Source organism: Hesperophylax consimilis, chromosome 10, assembly GCF_061612785.1.
Source record: "Hesperophylax consimilis isolate HC1 chromosome 10, BYU_Hcon_1.0, whole genome shotgun sequence".
Taxonomy (NCBI): domain Eukaryota; kingdom Metazoa; phylum Arthropoda; class Insecta; order Trichoptera; family Limnephilidae; genus Hesperophylax; species Hesperophylax consimilis.
Genome location: NC_142845.1, coordinates 24,504,648 through 24,523,256, shown reverse-complemented (window position 1 = coordinate 24,523,256; position 18,609 = coordinate 24,504,648). Strand labels below are relative to the sequence as shown.

The window sequence follows — 18,609 nt, the reverse complement described above, 5'->3', positions numbered from 1 at the left end:
TAAACAAAACTCTAATAACCTTCCAATTGTTCCATCCATCTAATTCTCAGATGCATAATTTACTATAATTAAAATAAACGCATTTTATCATATTCATAAGAGATTATAAAATAAAAGATATTTGAAGAAATGGGGCTTAAGCCACAGTTTCACATTGAAACGTAATGTTAAGTAAATAATTCGTAACAATGTACGTTAAAATGCCTTGCAGTCAACTCATTAAGCGAAGGAAAATAACATTAAAGCTTAATTTAAGGCGAACGGACAAAAACATGTCGCCTTTCCTGGAGTAAGATATTGTGATATTAATGGATATACACCAACTCAACTCAACCACAAAACCTCTATTCTCATTCATAGTACCTACACACTGTCAAAGCCTTCTTGTAAATTCATAAGGAGACCTCTAAAACTAGCTGATTTTTTTTTGTAAATGTCACGGTCCCTGCCAACAAATATCATTACATATAAAAGTAAACATGTTAACAAACATTTTCCGGGAATGGTAATTAATTTCATATTCGACGTAGGGTGCTTTCTGAATTTAATGGTAAACGCTAAACCTATTATGGCTGTTAATCAAACAAGTTTAACATAACAGAAACCAGAATGCTATTCATTAGTGTTTAGGCATGATTTTCACCCGAGTAAAAAATATGCAACGGCAACATTGCGACAATTAAAGCTGGTTGCAAATAAATCGTGTTGAATTTAGTTAAAATATGTTCAGTTTTAATACAGGGAAACTATTGAGCTTTATATAAATTAAAATATCGGGGAAATATTTTCGTATCTACGTAGGGAACGGGAACGTAACAACCATGAATTGAAAAGCTATATGGGCCACATCCTTAAAATTCAGTTTTGGTCAACTTGTTTTGTTTGGTATGTTGAGGAAAGTGGAATGGAATACAGAAATACTGAAATAGTTATTGCTGAGGAAATTGAGGAATTGGATGTTTTCTTTCATATCAGTAGATTACATTTCTCAAGATTTTCTATTCAAAGATTTAAACTACTCGATAGAATCACAGTGTCATTCTTTTTCTACATATTAAAAGCGTTCTAAAAGCGAGGTCACATATTTTTATTTCTTTACTAATTATTTTCACGTTATGTTACGCTCGTTTATGCACTCACGTAAACTCAAATCATTTGTGTTATAATTAACCCGGCGTTGAAAAGAATCGATAGCCTTCCAATTATATTGAATGGCTAATGAATAACTGACCTGCCCAGTAATGACAAGGGGGCAATCTTGATATGGCATGGTGGTACGGGAGTGTGTACCAGTGAAAAAAACAGGCGATGTTGACATTTTTAGCGTTATACGAACTAATAACTAATACTGAACCACGGCAATCAATCTGATAAGGTAGGACTGTACCGGACGTAACCTCGAACGTTGAAGAAAAACGTGCATTTCTACTACTTTATACACCATTTTGGTGTGAGATTTAGTTGGAATTGACTCTTCTTTTATTTAGATTATTTTAATAAAGCTGGTTGTCTCTCACGAAAAGTATATTGAAACAGTCAACACAATAACATAAACTTTGAAGTTCCTAAAGGATCCATATTAGGGCCACTTCTTTTTCAAATACAAACAAATTATACAAATCAATTAAACCTAAATTGCAAAATTTTCTTATACGGAAATGATACTGCTTTATTTTAATATGGCTAAAATAAGTTAAAACTTACTAGAAAAGTGATGATCTGAGCATATTAAACTGGATAGTTAAAAATATGAAACAATTAAAAAAAATATACAAAACTAGTTACATGATTTTAAATCACCAAAAACACACTGTTTTATAAACCATTGCAAATAGAGGGGAAAAACTTACCAAATTCAGATTTTGAAAAATATCGACAAATAATTAAATAATAAACATGTGGTTGATAAAAACCACTTAAATTTGGTGAACGTACCTATCTAGGATGAGAGTCAGTTTTTCGGTTTCACCGATTTTTTTGTCATTTCTCAAAGTTTTTCTAGTTTATTTATATTGATAAACTATATTTATTTTGTAACTATGCGTTTTTTATTTTTTAACCAATATAATAAACTAATTTTTTAACGTTTCTAAACAAATTTATTTTACTCCGCTATCAGTGTCAGTGACTTCTCCACGATCACTTCAACGCTTAGCGAAGATTTATTAATGGTATCTTTAACGCTTAACTTTAAATGTACGTATCGCAAAGTACCACTTTAAATTTAACTTCAAGAGTACTTTACGTGAAAATTGACACCGAGGTTCCACGTAAAATTCAAATTTTTAACACAATCGTTACCCAATTTGATTTGTGAAAGCGGCAGTCAGTCAGTCACCAGACATTTTTAAATGTAGTTATAGCAGTTAATATTTTCATATATTTTATAGTATTTTCTTAAGCGAATCCAATGGAATTAATCAATTATATTTTCCACTGGAATTCAACGACCTTTTTTTCCGGGAAAACGTAAGTTGTACAAATTACAAAATATGGGATCTTAGAAAAATGTGAGGTTATAAAACAGAATTCATGTACTTATCTAAAAAATCTTAGTTTGAAAAAGTACGGTTGAAGAGTTTTTATATCATTTAGCTTCAACAACGCCAAAATCAATGGATGCGTAAATCCACTCGCAATATTTCATTTAAGCCCGAAAACTATGCTTCAGCTGCATTTAATATTAGCCATTCGTTATGTTGCGCTCCGACTACTTAAATATTGTACTACATTGTACCTAAATGAAAAGTTATAGCATTAGTAGTGCACTATAAAGTAGTGCACTACTTACTTGCACTACTTTAGCTATTAATATATGATATATAAATAAACATATTCATAACAGAGTCGTAAAATCAGTTGGTTCTGTGTCCAGAATTTATCAGACTTAGAATACGGTGAAGTTAAAAAACCTTTTTAAAAAATGAAAAAAACAAAGAAAGCAATCATTTTGTAGCTTGACATTATAATTAAATATAAAGTAACTGTGTTTTTAACCCCTTTATCGTCATTAATACATTGTGTCATCTAGTTTCAGTTATATTATCCTACCTTTTTGAAGTCAGTCTCATTATTTAAACTTGTAATATTATCTGAAGAAGGTTGAGTATTTAAGTAACCGAAACTAGTTGGCATAATGTATAAATTATAAATAAGCTGTTAATAAACAAAGTAACAGTTTAATAAAAAAAATAACTGATTCTAATTTTGCTTCACAAATAAAAATATATATTTGGCTTTTTCCAGAGTGGAAGAGAGGAATGAATTCCGTATCAATAGTATAACTCACTACCTTTCGGAACAGAAACTACGTTTGAAATGGAATTAATTTTCCCTTTTTCCTTAATATGTGGTGCCACTGTCTGCTGGTTCCGGACAATTGAAACCTTATGTGATGTTTACATAAACAAATTAAAACTTAGTCGCCGACCTGCGATAACCTGATTTAACTTATCTCGGGTTAACTGCCTTCCGGGGCTAGGACCCTATACTAAGATACATCATTTTAGTAGGTTTACGTATCTACTAAATATTCATAACTCGTAACGTACAAAACAGAGTAAATCCAACGTTTATGCAATTCGATGTGCTTCATAATTTTATTATTATATTTTATCCTACACGTTGGGTTATTATTTTAGATCCATCAACCACCACACACTATGCACATGCTCATTGCCCGTATCATGATAATCGAAAATACATTACACATTGTTATACTTTCATAAAATGTTATTTAGATTAACAAAATACATTACACATTGTTATACTTTCATAAAATGTTATTTAGATTAACAAAATACATTACACATTGTTATACTTTCATAAAATGTTATTTAGATTAACAAAATACATTACACATTGTTATACTTTCATAAAATGTTATTTAGATTAACAAAATACATTACACATTGTTATACTTTCATAAAATGTTATTTAGATTAACAAAATACATTACACATTGTTATACTTTCATAAAATGTTATTTAGATTAACAAAATACATTACACATTGTTATACTTTCATAAAATGTTATTTAGATTAACAAAATACATTACACATTGTTATACTTTCATAAAATGTTATTTAGATTAACAAAATACATTACACATTGTTATACTTTCATAAAATGTTATTTAGATTAACAAAATAAGTAAATCTTGATATAATTAAAATAAATAAAAAACACTTGTTAACGTAATGTAAACAGACCAATTTAATAAAAAAAAATAATCATATTTGGGTATTTTATATTGCGCCGTTTTCGAGAAAAATCAACTCTAGGGCGCTGTGAAAAATGATAGGAAAGACGAAGGAACATAAATAAATAAAAATTATGAACCAATGCTAAGAACTCATGTTATCTATAAAAATATAGTAAAAAGCATTGATGTACAATCCTGCAGTCCTTGTAAAGAATGTGGCATCACCAATTTTTCGCAAAAAGAGTTATATCCATTTTGTGTACAGTCAGTACAACATATACGGCAAAAAATAAAAGACGACTTAACAAATGCAGTATCTCCATATTTAACCGTTAACTAATCAATAAAAAGTGACATCTATACAAAATTAAGTTAAAAATATATTCCTTGTCGTTGCCGCTGTTTAGATTTGTACAAAAAACATGCCCCTTTCTAAATATGTATTAACGGATTTTCCGCATTTTTGGTATGAACGCTCACCCATGTTTCAAGCTTGTTCTAACTTGTCGTCAGTTTAATTGTTTTTCTTGTTCATGGGCGTGCTTAATTCTGTGTAAACTGATTTCTACAATACAGTTAACTTATACATAGTTTTCATAATAACTTTAATTTTAACAAGTAAAATAAAAATTAAATAATATCCAGTAAAAATTACAATTGTAATTTCCCAAACTAGTTCGGGCAAATAGCTGATTTTTATCTTTAATAGTTTATTCCTTACCTATCTCCATACCCATCCTATTATCACTGTCACCAGGAGATGGAAAGTACCAAGACGGTACCTTTTCTACCGCGCAACTGATCACAGGTTGCAAGTGCAATTCCGTGTTACGTGCAATTTGCCGTGGAGTTTTTTTTTATGCTGGCAGATAGACGGAACACCGAGGACACCAAGTCCTTTTTACTCTAATCCTCAACAGCATCCTCTTAGAGTTCCATTCCGTTCCCCTTTCCATATTTCAAACACGAGAAACTCGCGGTCGGAAATATTCCAAGAGCTATTGAATGAGTATTTATATTGTTTTACCATACTCATATCTACATCTTACTCGCCACTCTCTTCTTGAGGACGTCAGAATTGTACATCAATGGTAAAAAGGAATGTAGTATTATTTGACTTGATATCGGTACTCAATGAATTGTATATCTTAGGAGCGACAATTCCGATTTATTTAATGTAGGATTATATTATTTTGTATTTTTCTTAACATATTTTCATTAAAATTACCAAAATGTATTAAAATCTAAAGTTATCTTCATCTTTCAGTTCCTACTCGCAGTTATTTAGGGAAAGGATTTTTTTTATATTTGTGCTATATTAAATGTTAACTTACGTAATAGGTTTTTCATAAAAACAACTGCTAGGCTTACAAGGAATTATAGATGGATTATCTTCTATACTAATTGACCAATAAAATTAAGTGAACCGACGACCTATTTTCTTGAACGAGACTTTACAAAATCGTGTTCTGAATAATATTATTGAACCAATCTAATATTTTTTTTACAGCCTTTTTCTTAACTTTATATGTAACTAGGGCGTATACCCGTGAAAAATCTCGGAACGAAATAAAAGTAAAAATTAAAATAACAAAACTTAACTAATGGTATAAATAAATTTAATATTACAAAAAAACATTTCACGACCAAGAATTGAATCCCGATCAAGTGCCTGCAACGCAACTACGCTAGCCTTTTTAATTTTTTTTTCTTAATCTTAAAATTTATTTTTAAAATTTTATTTGGTACAATACTTATATTTTAATACATTATTTGGTAATGTGGGCCTCACTGGATGCTTTACTCGTGCTGAGGCCCCCTAACCACCCGCTTACAAAGTTATATCGCTTAATAATAATGATTTCATCTCATATTTTGCTTATTCTGATAATTTAGTAAAAGCTAATTACTTAATACAAATTTTTTCCAATTATTTTTAAAATATTATTTTTATTTAAAAAAAATTTATGAGTCAGACAGCCGTACTCTCTCGACCTATCGCCTTGCACTGCAGTGGAAGCAATGGATTCATACGTCTATCACTCCTGGACATATTGACCCCTAGATTTCTACCCACACCTTTTTCGATTCTACAAATTCCTCTTATTTTTTCCCCTAAAACGACCCTTCACACAGTATCCCTAAGAATGACATAGGCCATGAGGGAAAATAAATTACACCTCAAATTGTAATTTTCTGATTTTTCTATTTCACAGCTTTCATTTGAGGGCCGATATAATTGTTTTCAATGATTTGAAATTATAAAATTTTTATTAAAATATATGTACAAAATTTTCGTTACTCAGAGGAAAGTGAAGGGTTGGAGTACTGATTATTGTTATGAAGATTTGCATGCCGGATAGCGTTAATCATTCGTTTGCGCTGTAAAAAAATATTTTTATTTTAGTACTGAACTGAATTCTTATCAGGACACTAATGGGACTAGAGTCCTTTAAATCGACTAATGGTGAAGTAACTAAAAAATTGCGACCCGAAGAATGGAGTACATTTTAGTAAGTATATACGAATTAATTTATGATAATGAACACACGTCATAGCCGCATACAGTGGAAAGATGAATTTCATGAAATGGCTGAAATACTGAAATAATGTTTTACCATTGGTGGTGTTGCGACGCCTTGTGACGTCATTTCCTATTTCCGGTGGATCCAGTGCGGCCTCGAAGTCTGAAACAAAATATTAAATTAAGGTTTCTCTTTATTCTTGAAGATGGAAAATCTAGATTATGGCGAGGCTTTATCCGCCCGAGTTTTTTGGGTTCAGAATCTATTAACATTGTCTCATATTTATATTCAATTAAAAACACACAGATCTTGGGTATTATATTGTTAGGTTGTATTGTTATATATACACAATTCAATTCTTAATTGGGCAATATTCCGCAAATCTTTCAATGAAAACCGTGAATTATTTTAATATTTCTGTACAGTCATAATAACTGAATGTAAATGCCAATGTAAGAAGTGTCGAAAAATACTTTTGAGTTGTTTTTAGAGGTACAGTTTTAAAAAATATTTTTTTAATCTTTTATCACAAATAAAAGTTTTCAGGGCCTTGATTCTCGATGGAGTGATTCCAATCGAACAACGAGTGGTTCGACTCGCTCGTTGTTAGTGTGAAATGGCTTTTGATGTTTGGTTTATGTAAGTATGTACCATTGACCAGACTCAAGAATAAGATTATTGACCAATATATGTACTTTCGACGGCTATTGCGAGAGGTCTGGATTGAAGAATCGATACGCTGGTCTCTCACGAATGAGGTAACAAAATGAAATGTTTTTGCTCTAAAGTATCTAAATATTCTCTAAAATAGGTCAAATTTATTGTAATAGAACAAAATATTGTTATGACGATGTATAAATGTGTATTAAATTGAAAATAAGTAATACATAAATGCAAAAAAAACTTGTTACAAAATGAAAATGTGTTCATTTACAGTGAAAAATAAACCAGTTTATTATAAGTATTATGATGTCGTTAATCAGAAGACAAGAAAATACGAAGATGATGTCAACTATTCTCAATAAATATATGAAAGAGATAAAAGGATAGAAAATAAAAAGCTATCGGTCGCAACAGGGACGACAACTCTGGGTATCCATTCTCTAATCCAAGCCCCTCGCAATCGCCGTCGAAAGTACATACATTGGTCGACATTCTTATACTTGAGTCTCGGCAAAGGTCCATAATTACATACGCAAATGTCGAAAGTCGTTCCACACGAACAACTAGTGTGTCGAACCACTCGTTATTCGAGTGGAATGACTTCGTCGAGAATCGAGGTCCAGATCCTCTAGTCTAACCGGGATAGCCGTCTCTGACAGAAAATTGAATAAGAAATATTATGGCTAAAAAAATATATATTCATCAACAAACGCTGATTCCGAAATAATAAGTTTTATTATATATAATAACAGGTAGACTTAATAAATGGTCACTTAAAAAGTTTTGAAATCGTGAGTCACTCAAACGTTCTGTGATTGGTCGGCGTGTTCTGAACTGACAGTGCTACCTCACACGAGTTGGCCGGCCGCGTGCATTATTAATGATTTTTTTGCCAAGTTGCGCTACGTATACTCGAACATGGATCAGTAATGCAGTTTAAAAATTATTTCAAAAGAATTCATGCTTTTTTAAATATATTTTAATTGGATTTTATGTTCTAATACCGCTCCGAGTGAGATTGACCGTACTGTTAACCGAAAAATCCAATGTACGTATGACGTCACGCGTACCCCGTCAAATTAGAATCATTTTGGCGGGCTTTGAAGATTTTAGCCATGAAATAGACATATGTATAAAAAAGAATACAAGTAATTAAGTAAAAAGGTGAACGATCCAAATTAAAATATATATATTTATATTTTTTTTTTATGCGATATATTATATATATACATTGATTGGAATTCCCTGTTGACTTAGTGCCCCCTAATTATTAAGTCATTTTCATTTTGTGTTTTTATCTCTCAAATTTTCATTGAGAGTTGGAGATATTATTTTCTTCAGTGATTAAATATTTTAGCATGGTTTATCAGCTTCAATCTTACTCTCTTGAAATTTATTAATAAGTCATTTCATAAAGCCTGGATCACGAAATTTGATATCGAAAGTCCAACAAATAATATCGATTAGTTGTAGTTGGAAAGCGGGCTTTATGATAATATTCTGTCGAGAATAGTAAAGGCGTTGGAATGAATAGCGATTTTCTCTGATGGATGTCATTTTCGAATAATGATTTCATTATCATTATCTGTTATAACTTCATCAATAGTTGTAAAACTACTTTGTGGCGTCATTTTTATTATATTATATAAGCACTAAATAAGCAATAAGCACTTTGTTTACAATAGTTATCAAAAATATTGATAGTATTTTTGATTGGAATTTAAATTTATATATATTTTTATTATTTATTCATCTTGTTACTCTTTAATTATTTTATGCAAAATTTTTTTTTTCGATTTATACATAAATGATTTTTTTTTAATAAAAAATATAAATTTCCCTAAATGTTAAAATAATTAAGTATTTTGTGATATTTGAATTCATTTTCATTTTTACTACATTAATTAATTCTCACCCTTCAATAAAATATTTTTTTGTTTATTAAGTAGCACCTCTTTGTCCATACTTATCAGCCATTGGCTTTATTTTCAATTAAAAGTTGTGTAAAAAAAGTGTTTAATTTTTATATATTATGTGTTATAACTTGGGTTTCCTATTACATCCTCTCCAAAAAAAGACCCTCCACACAGCATCCCCAAAGATGACATAGGCCCCGAGGGAAATTATTTTCTTCAGGGCCTCCTGTGTGGAGTAAATATATATAAAAAAAAAAACATTAAATATATCTATTTATGTAGGATGTTGGTATAAATATAATTGTCTCACCACTTGATAAACAAGTACTTCTTAACAATAAATAGGCTGTCTACTTCAATTTTTTTATCTTAACATTTCATTTTTAGTGAAACCGAAGATTTATTTTACTTCATTTAACTTACTTCTGTTCACGTTCAATCTGAGAGATGTTTACGAGAAAACGTGTTTTCATGGAAAATTAAAGACACAAAGAAAATTGGACACTTTAATATAAAAAAGACAGTTTAGGAACATAAAACGGAGATTTCTTTATGATATAATTTTACGAGCTTAAGAATTTTATTTATACTTATATACAAATATTGAAACATCAAGAGTCTTTTGCTATATTTTTTATGCGAGTTTTCGTGCCAGTAATCGAAGTGAAGGCATGCATTATTCCCGAATTTCGTAGATTTAATACTTGCCAGAGTCATTGGAACTATGATATGCTCTCTTTGTGGAATGTTGTGAGGTTTCAGGAGGTACATGAGGAAGAACCTTGATTTTTAAATCTAGTGTTAAAATATGACAAAAACCATTTTAAAACATCTTTTATCCAGATGCTCAATTATGTCGATATTCAGCGTAGTTTTTACTACGGGCACTAGGTGTAAACGTTAAATTTAAATTATTAAATTTCTTTTCGCGATGTCGAAAACCACAAAGTGATTGTTTCGTTTATTTGTTGAATAAATAATTATTTTTTGAAATCCATAAATTACTTAAAAAAATATTATTATATGGTTAAAAATATTTAGTATGGGTTGTTTCGCAGAATTTGAAAAATTCCTCAAATTTCAACATTTATTTTCGGGTTCTGAGAAAGTCCCTTTCAAGTTATTTTATTATATCATTAAAGGCTAGTTGCTTGACAGAACTGAAATAATAACAGAGCTTGAAAAAATCTTTCGCAAAACTTGAAAATTAACTTTGAAATTTGAAGAATTGTTAAAATTCTCCGAAACAACCCGTCCTAAGCCTAGTTATACAATGTTTGGATTTCGATAAATGGTCTCTCATCAACAAACCTCATAGTATCTCCCATTTTAAAAGTTGGTGAAATCATAGTTTATTTTAATGGTTCATCAAAAAATATCCGCATAATACATTAATACATTTTTATCGCCATCGCCGAGTTTTGATCCCGCTACCTCGTTCTTCGGGTTATGGAATTTACCGCTTTGTTAAATAGGTTGTTATTTGCGTGTTTGCAAAGAATTTTGGTTCGCAAGTTTATGGTTTCGGTGGCAATTTAAAGACCCTAATAAAAATGCTGGATTTTTGCGGTGCGATCAAACATACATTTTGTTTGGACGCATTGCGGCAGGGGCCGGGCAGAGTGTCAATTTTTGCCAAATAAGTTAAATACCGTAGATTGAAAATATTCAGCAATGCGGAAAGGTTACTTCCGTGGTTCTGCAACGCTGTACCAATACTCCCTAGTTATACATAAGTATCATCCACATTTTCTACACCGTACAAGGCATTACTATTATATGAAACGGAAGTTGGCACTGTTTGATGGGATGGAAACAATCGAATTTATACAATCTTTTTAAAAGATTTTCCACACAAAAGTTCATACTGTCCGGAGTCTGTGGAATAGTAAAATATCATTCTCAAATGAGGTAGATTTTTTGCAAGGCTGGAAGAAATGGGTAGACGAAAGTAAAAGGAAAAGTAAGGTTGAAAGTAGTAAAACTAATATGTAATAGTTGAGATGATCCAAAACCTTAAAATAAAAGTCTGTATCTCAACATGAGTCAAGAAGGCGTCTACAAAATTATTCGGTGCGCGGACCGGCATATACGGTCAAATTTGCCCTAAGTAGGTCTAGAAAATGGATCTTTTTGCGGGGTTTATTTTAATTAATTCTGATAAACGTTTTGCTAAACATTCAGATTTTCTAAATAAATACTGCGAAAAGTTACTAGTTCAGCGTTTAGAAAAATAAAATCTCAAAATTACCGCTAATTCTATAGAGATATATTACAGATCGCAATGTCCGGTTTCACTGAATTATTTTCTAATATAGACTCTAGAAAAATCCAGAAAAATCATATAAGCTTGCGAAATAGTGTAATAATTTCATACGTTCACGAATTCTTTTGCAATATCATCTAAAAAATATCTAAAACATTATAGCAATATATATACGAATTTACTTGAAATAAATTCAATGTGTTACAAATATTTTTGTGATAATATCATCGGAGGCACCGTCTCTTTTGCCAGATTATTTGCTAGTAACTACAGAATGACGTGCATTAAATATAATTGGTTAAGTTGTCGCTAGATGGTGTTATGTTCGCAAATTCAAAATGGCCGCTGCATTGAAAGGCGCGGGAAAATCCCCCCAGTGGCAGTAGGTACTTATTCATACGATCGTTATAACAAATTTCTTGTAGAAAGTTGAACACGTAGAATGGTCGTCGATTTAACTGGGCGTGGCAAAATAATTGACATATTTTAAAGTTGTTGACAGCTGAATAAGGGATAAGGAATGGTTGTTGTTTAAATTGTAGAAGAAACATGGTAGGGTAGACGAGGCTATTCGGATCATTTTTTATGTTTTCTTGAAAAAAATTAAAACTAATACGTTTAAGAAAAAAAAAAAATTAATATTAAGCATTTGTCATTTTTATATGTTTTAACTTTAATGATCATAACATAAAGTAACTTTAAAAAAACATATGACTATTACTGTAGACCTCTCCACCGATCCGAATCACCCCATATATATGTGGTGATTCGGATCAGTGGTGGGGCTACTCGGATCAAACCCGAAAAAATAGTTAAGTATGAAAAAAAAACAAAAACCAAAAATAGGTTTTAGAACCCATAACTTAAATGAAAGTATCATGACACTTATTACACTCTGATTCGCTTACCCACCGCACAAATAAAAACTTTATTAAACACTTTCTTGTCGTAACATTTTTTGTTGCACCATTCTTTGCAAGAAGAACATTGAATCCAATCTTCCTTTGGAGGATGTACAAAAGCTTCATTGCAATAAATGCAAAACCACTTTCTTGAAGCCGATGAAGAAGCTGTTATGGAAGATTTTTTAACTTTAAGTCCCGGGGCACCTTTTCCTTTGATCTGTCATTTTGGGCGGTTTTTGGTGGCATTCCAATAATTTTTTTTTTCTTAAAAAGAAAGACAAACATTCCCGGGTTATGGATAACCTGACAATATTTGAAAATCTCCTACTACCACCACAGTAAGCTGAAAATGTTGCTTGTGTTGTGATGGAGGACTTAGCCAGCCAAGGAATTGAATACACTACGCCTGGGTGGGACCCAAGCGCGATGTCAATTCAGCCACCGACCGGTCAATTATAATCATAATCATAAATTCATCCTTCTTACGTTTACCCTTATACAGGACAAATGGAGATATGAATGATCCAACTGCATTTATATAAGCCAAAACAATTTTGACCTCGCTCGACACTTGTCATTGATACGGGACGATTATTTAGGGGCATGCCGGTTTCGTCCATATTAAAAATGCATTCTGGCCTTCCTTGTAATTGACAGTCTCTTATTACCTTTTCCAGTGTGTCATAAAAATTTGAAATTTCGTCTGGATCCATTCCGTTAATCTTTGCTCGAGATAGTCCTTCTGGTTTTCTTATGGAGAGGTATGGATTAGCGATGTGTAGGTTCAGCCGGATTGAGTCCTTGAGCCCGAGTCCTTTGCGGGAAGCGGGTCCTACTCCCACTCCTTTTCGTAATCAACCACTCCCAGAGAACTCGGTCTGGGACTCGGACCCGAATGCCTCCAATCAACGACTCCCAGAGAACCCGGACCCGAGAATGCCTCTAAGGACTTGGACTCGGACCCGAATGCCTCTAATCAACAACTCCCAGAAAACTCGGACTCGGGGTCTCGAACCCGAATGCCTCACTCCACCACCGGCCTCGCGAGTCCTGCAGTGAGTGGTAAGTTCTGGTGGTGAAGACATCTTCTGTTTACCTGCTTTACAGTAAGTGGATGTTTTGTTTATTGTTTAATATCTAGTACTTATTGGAGTTATTTGGGGTTATGAGTTGCTTTTCTAAACCGATGAGTATAATTAGTTAAATAATAATATCGACTGACATGTACTAATAAATCAATAAATTATTTGAGTGATGTAAAAAAAAATAAGTTAAGTAATATTTAATTTAATTAGGTGTATAAAAATTAGGCTGTGACTGGGGTTTTCACTTTAAAAAAAATTGATTCTTACCCTAGTATTGTCGATAGTTTTATCAATCAATTCTGTTTCAGCAATCAATTCTGCCATTCGATACAATTAACAGCATTCCTCAAAATATTAGTATTGAAACAATAAGAAATGATTATTGCGGCTTATAGCCAATGAATTCACCTAGATTTTACCATTTTTCCAATATTTTTAGACTCACTAAGTACTCTAGGATGTACCTAGAGGTATTGCAATACTTGCAAAAATTTGACGAAAAGCGCTCCAGTGGATGTTTTTATTTATCTTCTAAAAAACACAAGCCACTAAAAAGCATCTTGCCTATTATTTATAATATCCATAACACTTCATTGTAAATATTGTATTTTTGTTGTCACTGTTAATAACTACAACGACTACAGAAAACAGATAAAACAAGTTCATTGGATTTTGAAGGAACAACCTTGGAAGGCTCAGCCATCCGAAAGTTATTACCTTAAATCAAGCCCATTGTTCGTCCCTTTTTACATATTTTTAAAAAAATTGTTGGCTAAATCAGATAATTCGGGAGTTGCAGCCAAGCCGATTGTTTGTTACAGCGTTTCCCAAATGGTGGGTCTGGAGTCTGGATAAAATAAAAACTCTAATTAATTTATTATTTTACATTTAACTTCATCTCATAACAAAATATTATTGTCTTCTGTTATGAATTGCGACTCTCATTTTGTGATACCTATGACATATTACAGCGCCCATAAGGTGATTTTTTCACAAAACGGCGCTATGCCAAATATCCAACATTATGTGCATCCTGTACTAAATAAATAAATAAAGATAATCTTAGGAATTTGATTCAGGTGGTTGTGAAATGGCCTCTGTCTTCCCTGACTTATACCGCAAATCAATCTTCCATATTACACACACACTAATCTAATAATCTCCTGAAACACCTTTCTCCGCTCTTCATGTCCAAACTATCTAAGCGGTCCTTCGACCAAGTATCTCTAGACAAGCCCTGTGATCTTAAAAATGCCACCCGAACCAAAAACATTGGTTTACGTAAACATTTATCAAAAACAAAGTGCATTTTCTCGCAGTCCAAAGATCACAATAAGCATTGGTTTTTTACCTTTTATTGGTCTGTGTGGAGCAAATTTGTCCTCCAGTAAGTTCGCGGCAACAGAATCGCTAGTTTTGTGAAAATCTTTTTTTTTCAAACACAAACATGAGGCAGTCCGTAGTATTTTAGGTACGGGCTATCGCAAACTTTATTATTAACAAATTGATCAGTTATATGAATACTTCAAAAATAGATGTACCTAACAGATAGATCCGAGGCAGCGTACAAAGAAAAGTAACAAAAGATCAAAATGTTTAAATTCTTCCTAAGAAAAAAACCACGTTACGCAATAGATGCGACGGAACTCGATCGGTAGGTAGGTACCTAGTAGTATTATGAAATGACGCGTTAGGTGGTATTACTTTTGGATTGAAATTAGGTATGGGAGGGCTAATCTATACTTATTATATCGATGAAGCGGTAACTTCTTAATCTTGTGCATTACGCCGTGCACTTTTTCTCCATATTTATACTGTCTTACATTCCTTTAAAAAATATTAATTAAGGTTAGTTTTTTTTAATGTAAATAGGTAGGTTCTAAAATGTGTAGGTACTGAATTAGATTTTATTTAAACAATACGTCAATATTGAGTGAAATAAAATTTTGTGGATCTGTGAAAAAAATAAAACCAAAAGGACTGCGGAAACAAGTTTGGGAAACGCTGAGAGGAATATAATATTCATTTTGTCACAAAATCATATCGACTACACGTGCTCCACGGCGCGGTGGGAGGTCTGCTGTGCACGCGTTTGTCTCGTGTGTTTTGCTGTGTGCCGGTTTTTAGCATGCGTTTTCTCGTGTGTTTCACGTGATAATTTCGCGGAACATTTTTTACTTTTTCATGGCTGTTTTAGAAAGTATCTAAGTATTCGCGTTTTTAGTTTTGCTCCCAAATCTGCCTGTAAATTTCTGGCAAATGTTTATTTTTAATGATCCTGAGACATATATATGTATATATTTGTGAAACCAAAAGGAAAAATATACAAATCAAGTATATAATAAACACAAATCCCACAATAATATATTGAACAAAGTGTGTATGTATTGTAAAAGTAAAAAAAAATGGACTGGAGTAAATAGATATTAAAACATGTTGTTAATTGTTAAAATTTTAATAGTTTAATGCTGTACCTAACTACTTCCTGACTTTGTTTTTAAAACATCTCGCCTTTACTGAGTTTCATTTGATAGAGGCTTCGACCAAGTACCTTTATCTATATCGATGGACAGAGATTATGAAAACGACAAATTCTCAACGACAACCGAAATTTATGTTACTACATTTGATTTATTACTGCTTACGCGTGTGCTAAAATTATCATCTGGAACTTGGAACCTAATACTACATCCGTTACGGCCTCGCATTAGCCGTAGCCCAATCAGCTGGAACACGACAAGACACGAATGGATTTCGATGAACTTCGCCAAAATGTAAACTGCACAACTCGCGACTCGGGTGCGATGGGTGACGGGATTGACTCCGTGTTCTCGTGTGGGTCCGAGTTCTTGTGCGGGTCCTTGTCCTGCTACGGGTCCGAGTTCTTTCGCGGGTTCTATCCGAGTCCGAGTGCCGAGTCCTTGGCCGGACCCGTGCGTCCCGGTAGTCGCCCAGTACCCAGTCCGCACCCAAGAACTCGGACCCGGGACCCACTCCAAGAACTCGAGTTCTTTTAAAAGGAAGCAGTCCTCGGATGCCTCCGGAAAAATGCAGAACTCACCCACCTCTAGTATGGATGACGCGAAAGAAAACGATGAAACCAATCTTGACCTGCCATTCCAACTTCTGAATTAAATCTTCGTTGAGCTTGATTACCAAGACGATTACAATAATCAAAAGCGTATTTCCTGACCATTTTTGGAGTAATGCCGAATCCACGTTTAGATAAATAAACCAACCTTTCCGCAAACTGTTTTTCAAATTCAATATCTATTGCAGGTCTTGCTCCTGGATTAGAGATGATCCCGGTGATTGAAGTCGTATGTCTTTGTAATGTCATGTATGGGATTCCGTAGCTCACAGCAGCACTGCGTAATCCCATTTCACCGGATTTTACTTTCCTAACGGCTTCATCCATTGCAATTTTCGACCATGATTGATTAGTTGTCTTTTTCACATAATTGCGCACCATCTATTTCAAATAAAAATACAAAACAATTAACGCATCAAATTTTAAAAGCATTAAAATATGATCCAAATAGCCCCCCCACCGTCGGTCCGTTTAACCTCACATTTATTAATATGATATTTACTCAAAGTAAAGTACAAAAACATACAAAATGGAATTTATTGCGCTTTAATTCTGTTTACTGTGCATTTTATTGATAAATATATAGCATATGAACATGACTAAATAGCTTACATATTCAGAAAAAACACTTAGAACGCAGACAACAATATTACATCGGGCATTTATTTGAGACGTAACTTGTACGATCTTCACACATATGGATTTTTAGCAGTCAACCCACGCAATCTGTAATATCGGTAATTTTACTATTATGGTATCTGGTAGATGGGGAAGCTATGTCTAAATTCTTTAATTGTCATTTGGTTACAATAGCCGAGATATTATATCCATATTGCTTAGCTTGATTCGAATAACTCACCTGATCCAAATAGCCTCGGTCTACCCTATTGCACTTTCAGTAACGGCTCGTGACTTTTGAATGTGATACATTGCTATGTTTGAAAAAAAATTGACCTGAACCTTTATAGAAAAAACCAAATTCTCGAAAAAAAGAAGAAAATGCCATTTTTTTGTAATATTACACTCTAGTACACCCAAAGTCACGAGCCGTGCAAAGGTAAAAGTGTCAATATATGTACGACCTCGTAAACAGTACAGTGTGAATTTGATTAGTATTGCGTTACTGTTTTTACGTTAATTTTCTTGACAAAAAGCACATAATTTTTATTTTATGTTTTTTTGTCTAAATTAAAATAAATTATATTTCATGGCGATTTCATAATAGACAAATGAAATTATTTAATATTGATATGCCAACAACTACCTACTACTTTATAGTGGGACGATGAAATACCTCATTTGGGTATGCTATGAGGATGAGGATAATGATCAGCCACATTATTGACATCAATATTGTGTATTTTTTTCTGCAAAAATGAACATGAGCCATTTATTTGTCCCAGAAAGAAAACTTTAAATTTCTTTGTAAAGCTGTTCTCAGGATTTATAATGTATATATATTTTAATATACTCAACACAGGAAAAGTGGCTTTTAAACGATAAAGCTAATAGATTTATACATTAAATAAGTATGGAATAGTAAGCTTACTATACCCAAACATTATGGTGTATCTCTGAAACCATTGATACCCTTCTAGGAATCACGCTTGACTGAATTGATAGCGGCGGTGGCATCGTAAATAGATCCAGTAACCCTGATAAGCTCAGTTATATAAAGCTTTTGGCTTTCTTTTGAGGCATTTGACTGATCTGTCTAAAGTCTTCATAAGTCGATGCCCATTGAATATCGGACAGAAAAGATTTTCACTTAGCTAAAAAAAATTTTTCGAGTATTATCGAATCATGTAATAATGTATTATACAATATTAATAAATATGTTGTCATTCTAACATCTCAGTCAGTACTTACAAATAATAACTAATATATATTATAATAAATTCTTTCAATCTAACATATCTCATAAAGCATATACTTGTTGGCAGGGGTGGTCGT

The 18,609-nt window shown here is 32.5% G+C and overlaps 1 protein-coding gene across 1 annotated transcript in view; it reads right to left on the bottom strand.

Annotated features, from left to right (window-relative positions):
* The window catches only part of LOC149420485 (uncharacterized), a 199,007-nt gene extending 181,012 nt beyond the window's left edge, over positions 1–17,995 (bottom strand). The window contains exons 1-4 of the mRNA XM_089636367.1: positions 17,951–17,995; positions 16,927–17,037; positions 16,264–16,603; positions 6,824–6,892 (exon numbers count right to left, since the gene is read on the bottom strand). Coding sequence (XP_089492493.1) covers positions 6,824–6,892; positions 16,264–16,603; positions 16,927–17,037; positions 17,951–17,995 — 565 coding nt within the window. The remainder of the gene's footprint in view (positions 1–6,823; positions 6,893–16,263; positions 16,604–16,926; positions 17,038–17,950) is intronic.
* Positions 17,996–18,609: the final 614 nt, after the last annotated feature.